Below are 21,466 nucleotides of genomic sequence, written 5' to 3' on the forward strand. Positions count from 1 at the left end.
GTGAACTCCTGCGGCGAAACACACACAATCTGCCCACAACAACACCACGTTTAATCTTCATTTCACTCCAGACAGACTATGTCCAGACCCTAATACTGTAATGGTCTGGTGTTTTTAGTGTTTGCGGTGCCCTTCCCAGTCAGCGAGGGAATACTAGCAGGTCATATACACACGGCACGGGCCAGCGGCTGTGAGAAGGATCCAAACCACCAGCAGCGTCCGCAACTAAACATAGCACAACCTCAGCTCAGACGAGCTCGCTCTCTCTCAGATTAGCTGTGACGCTAAACACTCAGCAGTGGGCTGAAAACTTGAGTCACACACTCGCTCGCATCCCTCCACACGAGGGCCCGACTTAATAATTATCACGGCCGCATCGCAGAGACACTCCAGGCTGTTGGCTGTTTTCACACTTGGCTTTTAAATGATAATATTAAAGCTCCTGAGAAAAGTTTAAGCGAGTGAAATAACAGTGTTGGGTATGGCCGTGTGCACCAGTGACGCGACGGGGCAAGTTTTCTGGGAAAGTATGTGCCCCTGTGTGTGAAACACAAAAAATACAAAAAAAAAAAAGTACTGTGAATAGCGTGTGATTTTCTTGAGTTACTTTGGCATTGGGTTGAACATAAAACCCCAAAACCCACACTTTATGTGTGTGTGTGTGTGTGTGTGTGTGTGTGTGTGAGAGAGAGGCGGTAATGTTGACTACTCAGTGATGTCAGAAGCAGCCCTGAAGCTTGTATATATATATATATATTGAATGATCCTGTGCTTCACAAGTCGCAGAGGAGCTCAGCGAGTCCAGACAACTGTAGACTCAGCATCTCTCTCTCACCTGCCATCGGGACAAACTCAAGACCGATTTCAGGACGATAAACCCAAAGTTTTCGAGCAGCAGAAGAAATATCCTTATGGATCGTTAAGGAGACTTTGTGGACTGCCATCTGAATCACTACAGTGAGTATTTTTTCTTATCTTTCACTTTTAATGCAGTGTGTTTGTGGAATATTAACACTTTGTTTTCTTTTAGTTATGTGTTTCTCCGGATGAATGTCTTATTGCTGTGATATTTCTCATTTATAGTTCTCACAGTTTATCTGCTTAACTTTGTAGTATCTTAATTACTTACTGAATCAAAATCACCAACAAGTCACTTAGGATGACATAAGGCACTAACTTTAGTAATTTAACTTAACTTTTTTTACTCTTCTGACTGCAGTTTGATCTTGTTAAAGAATCAGTTTGGTCTCATTTAAATAGTTTTGTTAGGAGAGATATATAAGGGACAAATCAAGTCAAAAGTTCATTTACCAACAAAAAGAAATGCTGCTACAAGTCATTTTAGGATCAAATCAGGTAGCAATAACTACTTAATATAAGCCGAATTATCACTTTTTACACAGTTTGAGCTCCTTTAAGTTTCAACAAGGAGAAATAAAAACAATAGAGTCAGTAGTTATGCTATAGTAAGAGAATAAAAATGTGGATCAATGGCTCTGTGTGCAGTTTTATATCGAGTCTTGGCAAATCTGAGCACAGTTTGAGACGTTGTTGAGATTTCCTCTTGTGTGAGATTGCTCACTTTCTCAGGAGAAACATCTGAGAAGCAGGAGACTCAAGCAAATGTGCTGAGATATTACAGAGATCTCTTTAGTGAGTTTGTCCAAAGACTTTCACAGATTTCTGATGAAGCATGTGTGAATCCTAATGTAGTTCAGGGAAAGCTTCTCTCTGTACTGAAGAGACAGTATGTTGTTGTTGTGTGTTTGAGATGGGTTGCGATAGAGATGACAGTAAATCAGCGCTGTCTGAGAGCAGATCAGATCAGATTGGATCTTGATGAAGCTGAAGATGAAGTCATTTGTTGTACGTCTCTGGATCTTCATGTTCTGGCAGATGTGTTTAACAGAGTCAATGCAACACATTATTTTGCAATAACAGAATTCAGTTTTCATATGAAGAGCCAAGCTATGAATCAAGCTTCATAGAAAAGAAAAATTGCAAATGGGATATCCTTAATATTTCAGATATTTCTCCTGAGATTAAATGCAAACCCAATTTGCATGCCTTTTTACTTTTGTCCATTTACTAAAGTCCATTTACTACAATGTCTTTCACTTTGCTCAGGCTTACCATGATTTGACATCAAAAAGTCCTCTATATCAATGTATCTATCTACATCAAATCTATATAACCCAGAACAACAAGAAGTCCCCTGAGCTATAAATAAGCAACCTTTGAGCTTTATTAATATAAGGAAACGTCATGATTGCATATATTCCATTTGTTGTTATTAACAACACATTAAATGCATAAAAACTTTCATTATGTCAAGATTTCCAAATTAGGGAAGACTTCCGACTGTAGTCTCATGAAGACTCATAATCATATTCAGATCAAGTGTCTTCATTAAAGTATAAGAGCAGCGTCTGTCTGACTCAGAGCTTCAGTTCTCTATAATCTCAGGAAATAAACTCTGCTTAGAATTACTACTTAAAAAAAAAGAGATGCATTAATGTGACAAAAAGGGTTTTCACTTTGACGTTCTGTTCTGCGCGAATCTGAATCGTAAAGTAAATGGTGTGATATAATACTTGATGACTTCTGGAGAGAAACTGAGCGAAGTCCACGGAAAAGCAGCCAAGACGCTTCATGTTACTGAATGTGACTTTATTCTGGGATGAAGAACATAGTTTTTTAAACCCGTCCCACGCTAGCTCTCTGAGCCTTTAATACTTAGTTCGATTGATCGGAACGAAACTTAAAGGGACAGTTCACCCAAAAATGAAAATTCTGTCATTTACTTTCCCTCAAATTGTTCCAAACATGTATTTATTACTTTCATCTGTTAAACACAAAAGAAGATATCTTAAAGAAGGTTGGTGAGCAAATGGTACCCATAGACTTCCACAGTGTTGGATAAAAGCATTATGTAAGTCAATGGCTGCCATCAACCTACAGGAATCGATCACCCAAAAATTTAAATTCTGTCACTTACTTGCCCCAAAATTGTTCCAAACCTGTATTAATTTCTTTCATCTGTTAAACACAAAGGAAGATATTTTTAACGGTACCCACTGACTTCTATATTATGAAGAAAAGTACCATGGAAGTCAATGGCTACCGTCCGCCAACAATCTTTAAAACATCTTTGTGTGTGTGTGTGTGTGTGTGTGTGTATGTGTGTGTGTGTGTGTGTGTGTATGTGTGTGTGTGTGTGTTCTGCAGAAAAAACCCAGACATAAAAGTTTGGAACAATTTAAAAGTGAGTAAAAATAGACATAATTTTCATTTTTGGGTGAACTGTCTCTTTAAGACCAGCATCTATAAGACATGTGTTATGTCATGCACATCAGAGCAATTAATTGTTCATAATAAGATGCATTAAGATTTAGAACTTTGAAAGACTTTGAAAGAACATCTGGAAACACTTTCACGGACAGATTCTGTGGAGTCTGTAAATGTCTGTAAATAATCATTGTATTCTCGTTTCGCTCCCGTGCTAGTGTTCAACAGACAATATAGAATCCGATAAAGTCGTTCCAATAAAACATCCATGGATTCGTACAGAGATTAGATGATGTGAGAGAGAGAGAGAGAGAGACGGAGGAAAAAAAGCAGTAAGATTAAAAGTGAACACTAGTTTTGTGTATGCCGCTTGCTGCCAAAAGCCAGTAATTTTGGATGAATCTAAAACAGCTTTCCTGGCTCTGTCCCCACTTCACGCCTCATGCCAGGAAAGACTTTTTTCACCTGTTTATGTGCAGGTAAAGTATACTCTACAGAGTGCCCCCGAATGAGGTCTTTTTTTCCAACTTAACACGAAACCCTTATATTAATGTGTGTGTGTGTGTGTGTGTGTGGACCACAGGGGCTGAAACAGGTAGAAAAGACCCATGTGACTGCATGTAAAGAGTAACTTCTGACATATCTGTAAAATACGAGACTCTGCATGCTATTCTGCACTAACCTGTGTGAATCAGCCAGTGACAGACGCGCACCTCATCAGAAAGTCATAATTAAACTGATTTTTATATTGTTTGCTTCAAAGAGAAAACCGAACTGCCTTGAGCTAAATGATGTAAGAAGTTTGGTCAAAATCGGTAGCGTTTGCCAGCATTAGTAAACACAAACACATTTGTGTGCACTGTCTTTTTGTTTAGTTTTTTTTTTTTTTGCAAAACACATCTGAAGCTAATTTTTGACATTTAAAAGTACATTTTCCTACATAACGTTTTAGTGTGTTTGCATCCTGTATTCTGATGAATTTCTGAGCAAACATCGAAGAGACATTCAAAAGTAGGGCAGGACTTGACCTCATCTGTTATAGAACTGATTGGCTCATGGAAAGTGGGTGTGGCCGGAGGGGCGGAGACTGATGACATCAACAAACAAGAAACGTCCTTTCAGAGGCGGAGCATCTTTGATAATGATTATGAAGACAAACTTTTTAATATATATTGCGGGCTAATGACTGAGAATGAGGCTTTTAAGTAAATAGAACTGGTTTGGATTTCATCTTGAGCTGAGAATCAGGTATCCAGCCAGTGAATAATGCTCACTGTAACACACAGTAATTGTGTTTTTTGTAAACAAGTCAAGCTTTAAATTATTCCACAGATCTTCAAAGAGAAAATCTCCTCACTGCCTTCAGCTGAATGATATTCTTTCAGAAAATCTGAAATTCATAAACACATGATGCACTGTGGCTGCCTTTTTTTTTTTAAGCAAACAAACATATTTTTTATTGTCTTCTAAATGCATGAAGTCGTTTAAAGTCAACATAAATGTAAAATTTTGGTTAAATTCCTGAAATAAGATATTATTAATAAAGATATTTTCAAGATAAAATCCATCAGTAATGCCCCATTGTCTCGTAAAGGTAGCTTCATGAAACTATAGACAAAACAAAAACATATTCTAAGAATGTTTTACCAACGTTCCCATATAGTTATAAAAACGTTCTCCTGAATGTTCTCAGAACATTTTAAACGCCCAGTGTTTAAAAGTTTTAAAAGGTTTTTTGTTGGTGACATATTCCATTCCGTTCAAACATTATTGGAATGTTTGAATGTTCCCTGAACATTCCGAAACAAGAAGTTACATTTAAAAAGTGTCACACAAACTAATGTAAACTAAACTATAATAGTGTTTCAATGCTAACATTTTGAAAACATTTTTAAAGACAGGATAACTTTAACTTTAATGTTTTTAACTTTATTTAACTATTTGTCATTAATAATCAGAGTCTGTTAGCCATTTGACCTCTTCCGAATGTTTTTGGGCTTCAAAATACAAAAAGCCAATGGAAAAATCCAACTGGGGTTTTGTTGTTCTGAGCTGGCCCACGCTTGCTGCTCTATTTGTTCTGAACACTTGTGAATGAATTAATGATAAATTAGCAAGAGGATGTGAGAACTGTGGTTGATTGAATTAATGAGATAAGGATAGAGAGAGACAGAGACGAGAAGAGGCTCGTTCTGGATGAGTAACACACCGAACACATCACGGGAGGAATTCTTTGAATTCTCTGCCTGAGTCTGTGGGCGGGATGAACACTAATGTAAAAGACAGCTGTGAAAATCAATTAATCTGCAGAGAAGCTGTAATGAGTCACCCTTCTGGGAAAGAGGACGCCCGATGAGTGCAGATGTGACAGGCGGATGGACCTTTGATTTAACACCTAAAAACTGCCAGTGTCCACAGACGAAAATAGCACGCCAATTCATTTAGAGTGATATTAATAAATACAGACCTCTTTTAACCATACTCCCAAAAGTAATCATTTGCATTCATCTCGTGTCACCCTCGTGTCATTCTAAACCCATTTGGCCGGAGATGAATGAAGAAAACATCACGATTTGTGATAGACGTGAAAAAACTTGACGTCATGTGTCTTGATTTGCAAAGTTTGAAGATCACACATGAATATATTTTATTTCATTTAATGCTTTTTTATGGTTTTAGTTAACAACTGTCAGGAAGTCCAATTATGTTATAAAATGTATTGAAAATATCCCAATCCTGCATCAGAACTCAATACTCATGGATAATTGCTGCTTCTTTTATGAGCTTCTCATATTAGACATTAATAATTAAAATAGGAAGAGAGAATAACAGTAAATGGTTGATGGGATCCATTGACTTCCATAAGAATATCTTCTTATGTGTTAAACAGAAGATTGAAACTCACACCGGTTTGAATTTTGGGTCATTTTTGGCTGAGCTCTCACTTTGGCCTTCCTCAGCTAACCTGTTAAACTTGAGAACTCTGAATGGAAAACTCAGAGAAGAAGTCACTGAAGGAGTCGAGACGTTCATGTGTTTCTGATCTGGTCCGTCAGGGGCCAAAATATCCACCGTCACACATATACATTGTATAAAAAATGGAAAGTTATGTGCAAGAAAGAATGTACCGCTCCAGAAATCTGCTGATTGACAGGTGCTAACAGCCGGCCAAAACAAGAGATCAGGGAGTGCCGAAAATGTCTTTCCCTACAAGACGCATGTTTCTGAAATCTGGCACCGAAAGGCCAAGGATAGCCTTCAGTTAGTGTTCAACACAAACACACACACACACACACCTGCACCAGATGTCAAACTACATCACCTGAGGAGATTTACAGCACACACGACTTCACATGAAATGTCAGCTGACTCAAACCTGAGGAGATCACAAACCTAGAGGACAAAAGTCATTGCGTAATTGTTTATCAGTAGACTAAAGCTTCGAACTAAACTGAAAAAAACTGTGGTGAAGGATTTCTTTGAAAGATTTTCACTCAGAAATTTGCTAGTACGGCAACAATATATAAAAAATATAGATATATATACATTGCTCACTGACTGATGTTTTAGTGATTTCTAGTGGATATAAGTTTGAAACAAGTACCTTTTTTTCTTCAAAACAAGGGTGTGTTTAGTTGATCAAAATACAGTAAAATTGTGAAAAATTATTCCAATTTAAAATAGCTGCTTTCTATGTGAAAATATTGTAAGATGTAATTTATTCCTGTGATCAAAGTTGAGTTTTCAGCATCATTACTCCAGTCTTCACTGCAGCATGAACCTTGAGAATTCATCCATCAACCCAAAAGTCGTTTGAGATTATGCTGTTATGCGTTTATGAAGTAAAACATACTTTAAGAATAACATCTGCAAATCTTCTTTGATTTAAAAAATAATTGCCCGTTGCTTTATCTATTGATGAGAACTTATGGCTGAAGTAAGTGCATGTGATTTGGATTTTGTTCTGAGAAAATGGCCTGGTTTCTCCAGAAACCTTTTCTGTCTCTCTCGTGTAAACAGAAGAGTTGACTCCTTATATACGGACTGAGTCTTTGTCAGGACTCCCCTCTCCTCCCACTTGCTGTTTTAGCTCTCCTCCCTCTCTCTCTTTCTCTCTCAACCTTCATAGACAGTTCTGAAACTTTCCCATCACAGTGTTGGTGGGTTCATCTGACTCCTCTATAACAGAGCGGAGTCAGTCAGTGTGAGACAGACCACCTGGAAACACACACTCGTCCACCTCACGCTGGATTCCCGTTTGCTGTGGTCTGCTTCCTTCAGACAAGATCATCTCAGAGAAAGTGAAGGACGTAATGCTGAAGCACGCATTCACCTGGACTCATTGATTTGTTTGTTTGTGTTTGATCGCAGCCTGGAAACTTTGAGGAGACTTGCGCTCTGTCTGACGGGACAGAAGAGACGGAGACACAGGCATCATTGTGAGTATGTTTCTCTCCTGTTGCTCATCATGGGCTTTTGTTGTGGCTCAGAGGACTTGCTGGAATTCGGCTTTTCTCTCCAACATGTTGAACTGGTTTAAGTTCTTCTTCAGCATGGGGTGGGAGAAAACACTCCTAGAAATAAAGCTTCTTTATTGGCATTGATGGGTGCATGGAGAGCATTCATGAAGCATTTGGAGCTTGTTCTTCATAGAAGAAAAAAGGATATTAAAATATTTAAAAAAAAATGGTTTTAATACCCTCTGGTGCTCTTTGGTAATTTTTTGACCAAATGTTTTTATGCTTTTTTAATTGTTTGGTATATTGGTTTTTAGCACTTGCTATGTGAACAAATACACAAAAGTCATATACATGATTCGAAAAAGGTTAAATCGTCCACCTTGCAGTCAAAAATGACCACACTGGAAATTAAACAAATTTCATCTAGAGGAATCGTTTGGTACTGAGCCCCAAAATAAATCTCACTGAAAGCTCATTTTTTAAGATATTAATTTTAAATGCGGAACACAACTTGTTCAGATTCATGGCTTTGACTTTCTCACCATTTTTAGGAAATACATAGTTCAAATTAATTTTGAAAATAGTATTTTTATGCAATTTTCATAATGAGCAGCTATAACTTTTTTCTCTTTTTTTTTACTTTTTCCACCTTGGCAAAACTGTCTTCGTTAAAAAGACACCAAACGTAAGTCTGTGTTCCAAAGCATTCAAGATTTATGACTGTTTACTTTACTTTTCAGGTCTTTGCTCCAAAAGTAATAAAGAAACTATCATTTTTGAACGCCATGTGAGGAGCACCAGACGGTTAAGAAGTGTTCACTGAAAGGTTCAGACAGAAATGGTTCTTCTGTAACAGAAACCTTTATTTCTAAGTGTGTTTAGTCATTTATAGGCTGCACTGTATGATTGAACAATTTCACCTATATCATCACAAGAGTGAGTTAAATGACACATGACATGCACATCAGAATACGTTTAGATGTGTGTAATGTGTGTGTGTGTGTGTGTGTCTCAGGTCCAGTGAGGATGAGGACGTTGTGCTCTAGAAGGGTTCTGCAGCGGTGGTTCTTTGCTCTCTTCTTACTGTGTTCTCCTGTTCCTCACCACGGCAGGCCCGTCGATGCCCTGAGCAGCCGAATGTAAGTGTCTGTGCTGATTTTTGGGGCTTTTAAACACCAACATGTCTTTCTAACACATAAATGTTCCTGTTGCTCTTAGAGTTAGTGATTTGAACAGACCTCAAACTCTGAGTGTTAAACTTGAGAATGCAGTTCTGTTCGAGAAGTCAACTCACTTTTACTTATATGGCATTTTATGCAATACAAAGCAGCTTTGCAGGAATAAGCAGGAAAATATCTGGTTATGTTCCCAAATCAATCAGTTATGAAACTAATTCAGTTTCTAAGACAATAGTGTCACTTACTCAACTTTAGTTCAATGTTGATTCAATTTAGTAAATTAAATTCCGCTTTAAAATCGCTCTACTGAAGTCAACAGTGTCATTGTTCAAGCCAATTCAGTTCAAGGTTTCCTCAATTCTGTTCAAAAACACAGTGTCTTGCAGAATTAATCAATTATGAAACAAATTCGTTTTCAAAGACAAGTGTCATTATTTTACTCAACTCAGATTCAGTGTTGCTCCCGAGTTCTTCAATTATGAAACCAATTTAAGTGTCATTAATTCAATTAATTCTCAGTTTATATAAAAGTGTTGATTCAATATGTTTCAATAAGTGTCAGTCCTGCATGAAATAAATTCAATTTCAGAAAACAATAGTTTCATTATTCAGTAGTTTCAATGCTAGTTTAATTAAGTTCAATAACAGTGTCAATGTAGCATAATTGATCACTAATGAAACAATGAATTCTGCGAAAGCAGCTCCAAAATCATAATTCAGCTCAATGAAGTCCAGCGTTAAAAAATCTGCGTCAGTGTTGTACAATTATTATAGTATAGTTATTCAATTCAGTTTCGTTTATGCAGTTCACTTCAGACATCAGACATCAAAACGTCTGATTTTTGCATAAGGCTTGATAAAGCGGGTAGAAATATAACTTATTTAAGCTTATCTAGAGACCAGATTCTCACAGGATGGACTCTTTTCATGCCAACTAAGAAACACCCGCCTGATGCATTGCATTGCACACACGTGCATGTTCTGTATAAATCAAGTGATTGTTGTTGTGTGTTTGCGTTTAGCTGGAAAACGCTCAGGTTTGTCGATCGTGCTGGGAGGTGTTTTGATAGTGTGCGCCCACCTGTGTGTTTGCTCAGGGGTTGAGGGCGAGCGGGACGCGGGGCTCCTGGGAGCCACCTGCTGCACACACAAACATGCTTTTGTGACAGACGCTGTCCTCTGATAGCGAGGCGCTCGAGAGAGGCGTAGAGCGAGAGCGAGATTGCTGATGCAAAACTCGGCCGCAGCCCAAGTCAAACGGGCCTCTCCCACTGGAGTATATTATGCAGAGCCGAGCAAACGCGCTTTTATGTCCTGTGAACCCCTCAGCAGGGCCCAGAATGCAAAACATGCTTCCACAGAGCTTTGGAAAGCCGCGCTCCCCCCGCTGTCTGCGATCCGCCTTCGCCTGCCAGGACCTCCCTAACTTCATATCAGCTTTTAATGATGTGAGCGTGTGGGTTTGTGAGACATCGTTCGCCCGTCGTCTGCTGGTTGTTGTGCAGACTGTGCCAGAGACACACACACTTTGCTTTGATCCACGTGCAAGGACTGTAACGTTTTGTGCATGCTTGGCTGGGTTTACTTTAAAAACGTTAGCTATATATATACAAAATCTTCACAAATAAAATTGCAAATGTCCCTGCATCAGCTAAAATGAATGCATTAAAATGCAAATCCAAAAAGCTTTTATTTGGAGTTAAATTAGTTGCTTTATATAAATGCAATAAACACTTTTAGACCTCTAGGGTCATTTGAGACACTAATGCAATGACTGTGACGTTATAGCATCTTTTATGGGTTTCCTTCCGAGACATTTGCTATATACACATAAAAAGAAAAATAAATGTAAAAATGTTTTAATAATGCGATGCAATATCACTGATTTAAATGTGCATTAAAAGCATTAGGTAAAATGAATGAATGAAAATTAAAATATAAATTAAATTAAATTAAATAGTTAAATTCATTGCTTTATATAAATGCAACCTGCACTTTGGTTTTGATATTGTAGGCTGATTTGAGAAACTGTCATGTTTTGTGCACATCATGGCATGTTTTTGTGGATTTGCATTATATAATTATTTATATTAGTATATAGTAAGTTAGGAGGAGTAATAAGGAGATTTTAAAGGTCTGGAAGACAGCAGCCACACACCATTAAATAGATGATGGTTTAGACATTAAAACTATTATTCACATCATTCATCCGCTGTGGTATAAAATGAGATGAAGTGTGTGATTGCTACTGTAATTAATCAAAAATACACCTTTTTGCCACCAGGTTTAAAAACACAAGATGATTTCTAATCCGCAAGCAAGTAAATGTCAATGAGTTAGTGAGCGTAACGGGGTTAGGCCTTGAGTTCTGTGAGATTTGATGATTTTTTGGCCTGATTAAACCTCTCCTAGGATGAGCTGCACTTTGTTTGAAGGGCAAAGTATTGTATAAATCCAGCCGGTGGCCAAACAACACAAGTTCCTCTTTCAGCAGCACTCTCTTTAGTGCTTTGATCGCAGTGATCTCACGGCACATCACAAGGGCGTTCACCCTTTATAACTAGCTAATGCTGACAAGTCCAGGACAATGCCTCCTACTGGAGTTTGACTTGAACCCGAGCCAGCCGAGCCTGCGAAGATGAAACACACGGAGCCGGAGATCTTTCAGACCGCATGCATCGCAGATGAGGGTGAAAGCAGCTCTCGCTCTCTCTCTCTCTCGGCCTGTTTTTTTAATTAAAGCAGCACAAAGCAGCAATTATCTTCAGGTATGCTAAAAAGAAACAGCTGGAAGGATGCCACGCTAAGAGTTTCTCTCCCGCTTCATCGTGTAGTGTTTAAAGTCAACTAAAACGAGTACAAGCGAAAACAAAAGAGCTTTTGTGCATTCACGAAACCTGTTCGAAAAACATCATTCTTATATCTTATGGATAGATAGATTTCTCCTCATTGACGCTCAGAATCTGGCGTTTGGGCTTTCATGGGAAAGGTTTGCTCTCTCAGGACGTTCCTCGCTCGTAAATCTGTCCCAGTACATTAAGAAAATAATACGAGGTGACAGAGGAGAGGAGAACACAAGCTGCCAGGAGGCACAGTGTTATTTAGGAGCCACCGGAGAGGAATAAAGCCACTTTCCAAAGAAAGGAAAACTCATCGTTCCATGGCCTGGCAAGCCATGATCTCACGGATCGGTTTAACCAGCCTGGAAACAAGGGCTGTTTGTGTGTGGCGCTTCAGATGCTCCAGAAGATGAAGAACAGAGCATCATCTATCTGTGAGAACACAGTCACAATCACCTGAGCTTCAGACCGGAGATGCGGTCGAAATAGTATTATTGGTTATTATTGCCAACTATCTTCATTATCAGTGCTTGCAGCCATAGTCATCATTCCAAAGGGTCCACATATGAATGATGCTGTTGACAGTTTGCTGTGTTAAGTGTGTCCTGATGTGACCAGGGTTTGATGCCCTCTGCTGCCCCCTTGTGTTCACGCCGGCATCTGCGTGCGTTTGAACCCGAGCCACTGCTGGATATATTCAACCAGCAGTGAATTATGCTTTACTTTGGCTGTGAGATATGTGTAATTGTTTCAAGACATTTGGACGGAGCTGAGCACTCAGAAGTGCACACGGTAGCAAAGAGGCGTGCGGCTTAAGGGACGGACCTTAAAGCCGAGACACAATGACACCAGTGCTTCAGCTGCCTGTTTCATCCGCTCAACCTGTGATTATTGGCTGTTGCTGCTTTCGGATCGTGTCAGGTTTGATGTAGTATGTTTAAAAGTGGAGGCACGTCAGAAGGAGCTTCACATCAGCACTCTTGCTGGTTTGTTTGGGTTTGATGCAGGGTCTGGAAACGGGCACCAGAGAGGTGTTGGATGAGGGCCAGACCTTCTCAAACCCCCTGGATTTCACTAAAAACACACTGAACAGGGGCCACGGACTGGATTTAAGTTGAAAGGCACTGTGTGTGTGTGTGTGTGTGTGTGTGTGTGTGCAGAGCCAATAAGATTGCAGCAAACAGAATAAATGATAGAAGAGACACCCTCATTGATCTGAGGCAACTGTGACTTACACACAATCATACCAACCTCAGTTAGTGATGCTGAGGTCACGGGTTCAAATGCAGTTCAGAGGTTCAGTGAGTTCGAGACTGACTGCGTGAAATCACTTTATTACTGTGACCCTGATCAGTTTACAGTAAAACCAACGATAAATGTACTTGATAAACAACATTGTACAAGCTATTAAGAACTGATTCAGTGAAATATGTCTATTTAAATGTATTTTCCTCCTTTACTGTCAATTTTTTTTTAAATTGTTAGGCACTAAATCGTATGCCTTAAAGAATAATGAAACACAATTTTCCATTTTTAATTAGAAAAATACACTTATATGCATTATGTAAACGTATATGCATATGTGTGTCTCTCGTTTTTACATTTTATTCTATTATTTATTTACTTTTTAAATCAACTAACATGTATTTTATATATTTTATTTTTATAATATTTAATATAATATATATTTACTTTTTATTATTATATTTTATTATAATTATTACTTATTATATATATTTTTTTTAGTGAACTGGAATGTATTTTTATTCATATGTATATATATTTGTTATTTTTATTATCATATTTTATTACTTTATTTTATATCATATATAATTACCTGTAAGAGAAACTGGGTTTTTATTTAATTGGGAGTTGATTGGATTGTGAAAAAGTGGGCATTGCAATTTAAAACTGAGGGTGAAATCAATCAAGAAGCAAAGCTTGTGTTTATTGCAAAGACTGATGTTTTTTCTTGAATGGAGCTGTGTGTTTGAGTTGTCAAATGCGATTCTGACCCCAGCTGTTTGTGTGTTTCAGGAGGCGTTCAGTGACTCACGCTCAGCTGATGCATGATAAGGGCCGGACGCTGCAGGACTTAAAGAGGCGCTCCTGGCTCCAGGAGCTGCTGCATGTAGTTCACACGGCCGAGATCCGGGACGTCCCGCAGCCCAGAGGAGGCATGGCCAGCAGCGGAGGGGGCGGCGGCCTCACGGTTGCCATTCCAATGGGAGTGGGTGTGTCCATAGGAATGGGAACCGCCCACCCCAAACCAGCTGGAGGCACCAAGAATCTGCCGATCAGCTTCCGTCTGGAGGACGAGGAGGGAACCAACCTCCCGCAGGAAACCAACAAGTCCCAAACATACAAGGAGAGCACGATGAAAGCCATCGGCAAGAGGAAGAAGAAAGGCCGTGCGGGGAAGAGGAGGGAGGGAGAGAAGAGGAAGAGGAGGGCTCGATCGCTCATCAGTGCTTTCCTCCTGGACCAGCACTAAAACACTGTCAGTCTCTGACAACGGTGAATCCTCTTAAACTACTCGTCATCAAAATACTAACGCAACTAAGCTAGCATTGAGAACATTAAAACTCACTTTTATCTTGAAACTTACTTTTAGTGTAGATTCTATGTGAATTTGTTACTGATTGTATTTTTCGTAAATTGTTTTGATAGCATGTTTTCATTTTGAGATAATATGATTTAAATTTGAGATAAATGCTTTGAGATATTAAAAAAAAAAAAATTATTAAAGCATTTAGATTTACATGAAATACATTTAATAAAACTAAACAATAAAAAATAAAAAGCAGTAACTTACTATAAAAAAATTGTTTTTTGACTAATCTTTATTGCAGGGTTATTATAGTTCACTGAGCCATAACAAAAAAAAAAAAGATACTTAAAATTAAAATAAAATAAGATTTAATTTCCGATATTTTTGTTGAATTGCAGCTAGTTCGTTTGAAGTCCTTGAATAACTAAAACTTAATCAACTAAAACTAATAAATACAATTATTAAAACCTATATCATTTTTTGAACTAACATAAAGAAAAATACATCACAGCAAAATTAGAACACAGAAAATATACAAGAAATCTAATTCAAAAAATTACAAAACCTATGATACTATATAAAATAAATTAAAAATAAAATAAGATTATTTATTTTTTTACTTGGAATAAAATAAACATGAACTAAAATAAAATAAATATACATGAGTAACATTTCTAATTTAGCATTATTTGAAGTACTAAAAAAGTAAAACTAAAAAACTAAAATTAATGAATAAAATATATATATATATATACATTTAAAATACTATATCAAATAAATAAAAAATAAAATAAAATAACTGACTAAAACAAACAAAAAAATTGTTTTTCCTTGGAATCAAATAAACATGAACTGAATTAAAATAAAATAAATATACATGAGTAACATTTCTAATTTAGTATTATTTGAATAATTAATTAATAAAAATATGTAGACATTAAAAATAAATGAGGAAACGACACAACAAAATCACTAAAACTTTAACTAAAATACTAAAAATGATAACAGAAATAGTTTTTTTATCCAATTCAAAATATGAACAAAACCTATACAATTATATATCTGTGATACATAACAGAGATCTTAAATGAGAGAACACATACTTTAAATTGAGATGAAACGTGCTGAAGTGAACTAATTTTAAATCAATACCATTTTCTTTTTTCTCTTTCAGATCCATGAGGACATTTGAAATGTTCATCTAAAAGAGATAGGAAAATATTTATTGTCTGTAAATATTCTTAATGCACCCGAACAATGACAAAGACAACTAACGATACTGCTAAAGCATTATTACAGCTCCACGGAGACACACATTTGGATCCTTGTGAATACCTTGCTTTGTTTCTTTTTCGTTTTCCTCTTTATTCTTCTTTTAGGACTATGCCTCTATTACGGTATCAGAATTCCTGTAATTTATTTTGTTTGAATGGTGTATTTATTTTGTAAAGGTATCAAGGTGCTGCTGACCTTCTATATTTTTGTACTATAATGCACTTTAGATATATAAATATAGAAATATATACAAGTCATTTTGTTAATGGACGTATTTTGTGGTTGAATTGAATGAAGAAGACTATAGTCACGCTTGTGTTTGCCAACTTTCTGATTCATTGTATGTTCAACAGCTTTGGTATCCATGTTTCTGTGAGTCTGTTCCAAAACCTAGTGAGCTGCCTAACTAGGGAGCATAGATTCATTCACAATTTATCATTTTGGCCAAATACGAGAACAGCTTTGCTTGTGCCATTCACTAATAATACAATCACAGAATGCATTATGAAAGGCTCGCTGAAAACAATCATCAACATTTAAAAACATTTTCAAGGCCTAAAATTAAGATTTGAACTGCATATAAAACTTCCATGCATTGTTACACATACTCATGAACTTGTGATGCGTATCTGTCTTCATACACAAATGAAAATCATAGCTTCATTTCTTATACATTTCTGTATTTATTTGATACTTTTACAGAAATCTGACCCGTTTCATTTATGTATGACTGACAAACGTGTCACATTTAGTTTATTAGGTTATTTCAACTGTATAATCTAAATGGTTGGAATTTTTTAACATTTAGGCACACACAGACACACACACACACACACACCCACACACACACAGACACACACACATACACAGAGACACACACACACACACACACACAGACAGACACAAACACACACACACACACAGAGACACACACACACACACACACACACACACACACAGAGACACACACACACACACACACACACACACAGAGACACACACACACACACACATACACACACACACACACACATACACACACACAGACACACACACACACACACACACACACACACACACACACAGACACACACACACAGACAGACACACACACACGCACACACACACAGACACACACACGCACACACGCACACACCCACACACACACACACACACAGACACACACACGCACACACGCACACAGACAGACACACACACACGCACACACACACAGACACACACACGCACACACGCACACACACACACACACCCACACACACACACACACACACAGACACACACACACAGACAGACACACACACACGCACACACACACAGACACACACACGCACACACGCACACACCCACACACACACACACACAGACACACACACACAGACACACACACACACACACACACACACACAGACACACACACACACACATACACACAGACAGACACACACACACAGACAGACAGACACACACACAGACACACACACACACACAGACACACACACACACACACACACAGACACACACACACACACATACACACAGACAGACACACACACACAGACACGCACACACACACACACCCACACACACACATATATATATATGTATTTTTTATTGAAGATGATGGAATAAATACAATGCTTGTTTCATCCATGGGATTTAAAAAAATGGTAAATATGATTTTAATATCATGATTTAAGTCTCAAACATTTTTTCTTGCAATGAGTTATTTTTTAAATAATTGCCTGAAAAGAAATCTGAATTGTGAGATAAAAAGTCAGTTACCTTTATTTTGTATTATATGGTGAAAAAAAAATTGCAAGATGTAAACTCAGAATCAGATTAAAACTAAATCAGAAAAAAATCTGAATCTGAGATTTCTATATCTTCCTGTTCTCTTTTCTCTCTCTCAAAATTACAAGTTTATGACTCACAAAAAAGTACATATTGTAAGCTAAAAAGTCACCTTTTTTATTCATTTATTTTTTAATCCCGTGGCAGAAACAAGCTTCCACAGAATTAAGAGAAATAAATATATTTAATGCAATAAGTACCCAATAGTTGTACAGATTTCAGCACATCAGTTGATTCTCCTGTACTTCACAGAGTTTCTGTTTAAATGAGGATGCTTCTCACTAGGTTTTGGAACCAAGCTTTTGTATATGTGTTTATTTTGGGTTTCTTTGCTGCTGACCTGAACGAGCCCCACATCATCATCCTCGTATCAGCCTCGAGGGCCTCCCTTCAAATCCGCAGAAGCATCTGTACACGACCAGCACATGTTATAGAAGAACTCTTGTTGTTTTGCACTGAGAGAGAGAGAAAAAAACCCTGTACTGAATGAATTAAACATCTGACTATTTCCTGCAGTGTGTGGGATATTTGATTGTGTGTGTGTGAGCGAACAATGAAAGCTCTAGCCGGGCGTTTGGCTCTCTTTCGTTCACTTGCGTCTGATGTTGCTCCCGTGCAGACAGGAAAACCATTCCACAGGGAAGCAGAGTCAAAAATGTGTGGAAAAGTCTTCTGGAAATCAGGCTGTAATGAATGGACGGTGTTTGAACTGCAGTCCATCCGCTCGCCCATTGATTTTTAGAGTTGTGCTGAAATACAAATAGCTGATTAAGGCCAAAAGCACTTTGTGCGAGCACGCGAACACTTGGCGGTCATCTTAAACGCACTTATGTGTGTTCTTGGGCTGCTGTCAGCAGCAAACTCTAGTCCTCGAGGGGGCGATAGAGTTTCCTGCAAATATTTATGGGATATTTTTCAGGTAGCTCCTATAAACATGTCAGCAGATTAACTTCAACTTACTTGCACGGCAAGATTGTCTTCAGACTCTAATGTGACAGTGGCTGATCTGAAAGAAAACTGACAGTAAAAGTCACTTTAATGCATTCCATATCGTTACTAAAAATTCAGAGCATGAAGTTGTGTTATATAATCGTGGTTTGTTAGTACTTAAGCAGACTATATTTCAGGCCTAATTCACAAAACATGAATGTCACCAAACGGAATTAAAAAAAAAATAATACAAATAAAATAACAAGAAATATTATTCAAAACTACATAAAATAAATATACTTATTTTTATACTTATTTACAAACACATGAAGGCCCATAAAAAACATGTCATTTCTTAAGTGTATATGAATTAGAAATATATCATATTTAATTTATTTATATCACAGTGTTTCATTTATTTATAATATTGAATTGATGCATATGGAAGCCCACAAAAGCCATGCATTTCTAAACATACACAATTCCATAATAGCCATGCACCTGTATCTGCCTTTTCTCAAGGTAAATTCATAAGAAAATTATTATATTTTAGTTCATTTGTTTCAAAACATACGGAAGCCCAAAAAAAACATGCATTTGTCTCTATAACTTCTGTCAAGTTATATGCATTAAACATACTTTATATTTTGAACATTTCTTTTCAAACACATGAAAGCTTGAAAAGAAAGATTCCTGCACTTGTTTCTGGTTTTCTCTGAGTTTTTATTCATTGGTTTACTAGTAGAAAAACCAAAGCACCATTGCCCAAATCCCTCTCTCTCCAAGACACCAAAACCCAGAGCATCAACATTCAACTTTTCCGTGGCAGAGGGGGGTCTTTGGCACTCAGCATGCTGGGAAATAATTCAATTTCTCTGACATTTATTTGTTTGCCTTTGATGAGAGTCACACAAGCATCGTACAGCACTTAATGAAGGCTGAGATCAGCCATACGGATAGAGCTTCGCACTGCTGGGATTTACATGCTTTCCAGCAGCTCTCATCTCACACGACTTTTACAGGCTACAAGAACTATTTGCTCATTTTGGGATCATTTTAGGATTACATACCAGCAGATTTTCCCCCTCAAAGGCTCCGTACACACATCAGTGCATAAGGATCGAGTCAGTAAAGTATAAAGGTAAATCAGTAGCAAAACTCGAGAGGTTGAAGATCTGATTGTGAGAACTTGTCATATTAATATTTGTATTTGTAAGTTAAAATTTACACTCACAGCTCTGATGTGAAAAGCTGAATCTTTCAATTTGCACACACAGACAATGATCAAAACACCCGTGTTTTGAATTGGAAGTTGTAGATTAATAGTCACAAATGTGTAGAATGACATTCACACAAAGAAAATGACATACACACATGTTTACGACATATTTACTTTTGCAGTTTACTTCAGTTTCGCTGCACAACGTCAAGTCGGCACTTACAACCTCTCAGATCTGGAAGTACAAGTTCAAATCCTAGCGCTCTGACTTTTGCTACTCTTTTTGCGGTATTCTGTTGCAAAACTCACTTGTGCACTTGTATTTGCAGATGTGAGAGAGCAGAGCTGAATGAGAACGATCATTCGAGGTATGCCTGTTGACTAATCCACTTTAAACCAATCGTTATTTTTAAGTTTATGACAAACATATAAGTCTCACTTCCTCTGTATCTGTTTTAGATGCATGGTGTTTTGTTTCCATTGAACATATAAAGTTTTCTCAAAGATTTCAGCTTATAAAACACTCGTAGGTGTGACATCACCTGCCGAAGTTGAGTAGTTTCGAGTTTTGGTGCCTTTCGGTTCAACACAAGCCAAAACAAAAAAGCAGTTCGGCACAGCCATCATGGAAAATCACAAGGCGTCCTCAAAATCCATTGGTCATGTCTGTCTTCTGAGCATTTTCCAGTACAAAAATCCTGTAAATGACTAAACACACTCAGGCCAAGAACTCGATGAAGGAGCTGAGCTGATTTCAAAGGCTGTCGGCTGTATTTCAAACTAATAATCAGCTGTTGTGACAGGCCTCGGACGTTATTTCAGAGTTGGCAGGAATTCTGTGGAGGAAAGTAGGATAAATAATCAGCAGGGAATGAAAGCCCACCTGTAAAACACTATCAGCGTGTGGGAACGAGACGGAGAGAGAATGGAGCCATAATGGTGGAAAGTTTGAGCAGTTTCTTTGATGTTCTGCATAGATGGTCAAACACACTTGAACACTAGAGTATAAAGAACGGACGTGTTTTTATCAAGTTGTTATTTAATTGACCTAATTACCGCGCAAACCAACGGCCGATTTTCAAATTCAGCAGATTTTAACGTCCGCGCTGGCTGCGGTTTTGGGCGGGAAGAAGAAACCATGCGTTGTCCCAGCGAAATGGATTGAACAATTACCTCAACCAACAGGGAAATCAATCAGGCCGCAAGCGTGGGAAACATCTGTAAAATTTAGGTCGGCGGCTGCTGCCGAGCCATGAAAATTACCCGGGATTATTGGTTCAGAGGATTTCCCGCCTCTACCTGCGCGCCACGATCCTGTGAGGCGGGAAGCGTAGCGCCTTCACAGAAATGAAGTAGTGTGAGCCGATTGCTTTTCAATACGGTTCTGTGGATTGCGATGAAAAAGCTTTCCGTTTAAATAAACAAGAACGGGTTTATACCGACAGAGAAAGGGGAAAACGGGCTTTGGCTCACAGCACCGTGTTTTAAAGCTGGGCTTCGAATCTCTTACAAACATTTTCATAGCAGTTAAAAGCAGTTCAAACAGAAGAAGGAAACGAGCTGCACCCCTCTGGATTTCCCTGAGTTTTTATGCATTATAGATTGTTATAGTCTGATTGTTGTTCTAATATGAGGAAAATACTACCCAACTCCAATCTGGGGGCTGTGTGAAAGTAGATGCACATGTAATTTTGAATCCTAAAAGTGACTAAATTATCTTTTATGATAATCTTGATTAATTATATTAGGCCTACGTAAAGTGCTGCTGAAGTGGAGAGAAAAAACCGCAGCCTTTGAACATAGATAAATAGTGTAATAAAATAAACACTTAAACGTTTATTCCTCCTCTCATT

General features: G+C 37.8%; 1 protein-coding gene across 3 annotated transcripts; it reads left to right on the plus strand.

The window, feature by feature from the left end:
• Positions 1–7,405: 7,405 nt before the first annotated feature.
• On the plus strand, positions 7,406–15,845 carry pthlha (parathyroid hormone-like hormone a). Of its 3 annotated transcripts, none has more exons than XM_059511847.1 (4): positions 7,406–7,731; positions 8,764–8,887; positions 13,804–14,266; positions 15,492–15,845. In XM_059511847.1, exons 2-3 carry the CDS (start codon positions 8,775–8,777, stop codon positions 14,258–14,260), a joined length of 570 nt encoding a protein of 189 aa, XP_059367830.1. In that variant the 5' UTR covers positions 7,406–7,731; positions 8,764–8,774; the 3' UTR covers positions 14,261–14,266; positions 15,492–15,845. The 3 variants fall into 3 exon arrangements, with proteins under 3 accessions (XP_059367830.1, XP_059367828.1, XP_059367827.1); XM_059511845.1 differs by having other exon boundaries at positions 7,408–7,727; positions 13,804–14,283; XM_059511844.1 differs by having other exon boundaries at positions 7,411–7,731; positions 13,804–14,283.
• The last annotated feature ends 5,621 nt before the right edge of the window (positions 15,846–21,466 follow it).

The sequence above is a fragment of the Carassius carassius genome, chromosome 26, assembly GCF_963082965.1.
Source record: "Carassius carassius chromosome 26, fCarCar2.1, whole genome shotgun sequence".
In the NCBI taxonomy this organism is placed as follows: domain Eukaryota; kingdom Metazoa; phylum Chordata; class Actinopteri; order Cypriniformes; family Cyprinidae; genus Carassius; species Carassius carassius.

What these genes read in the sequence shown, in the direction of transcription:
- pthlha (XM_059511847.1), top strand. Translation starts at nt 8,775, where the DNA reads ATGAGGACGTTGTGCTCTAGAAGGGTTCTGCAGCGGTGGTTCTTTGCT. An exon ending in GATGCCCTGAGCAGCCGAAT is followed by an intron (nt 8,888 to 13,803) that starts GTAAGTGTCTGT and finishes TGTGTGTTTCAG; the next exon opens with GAGGCGTTCAGTGACTCACG.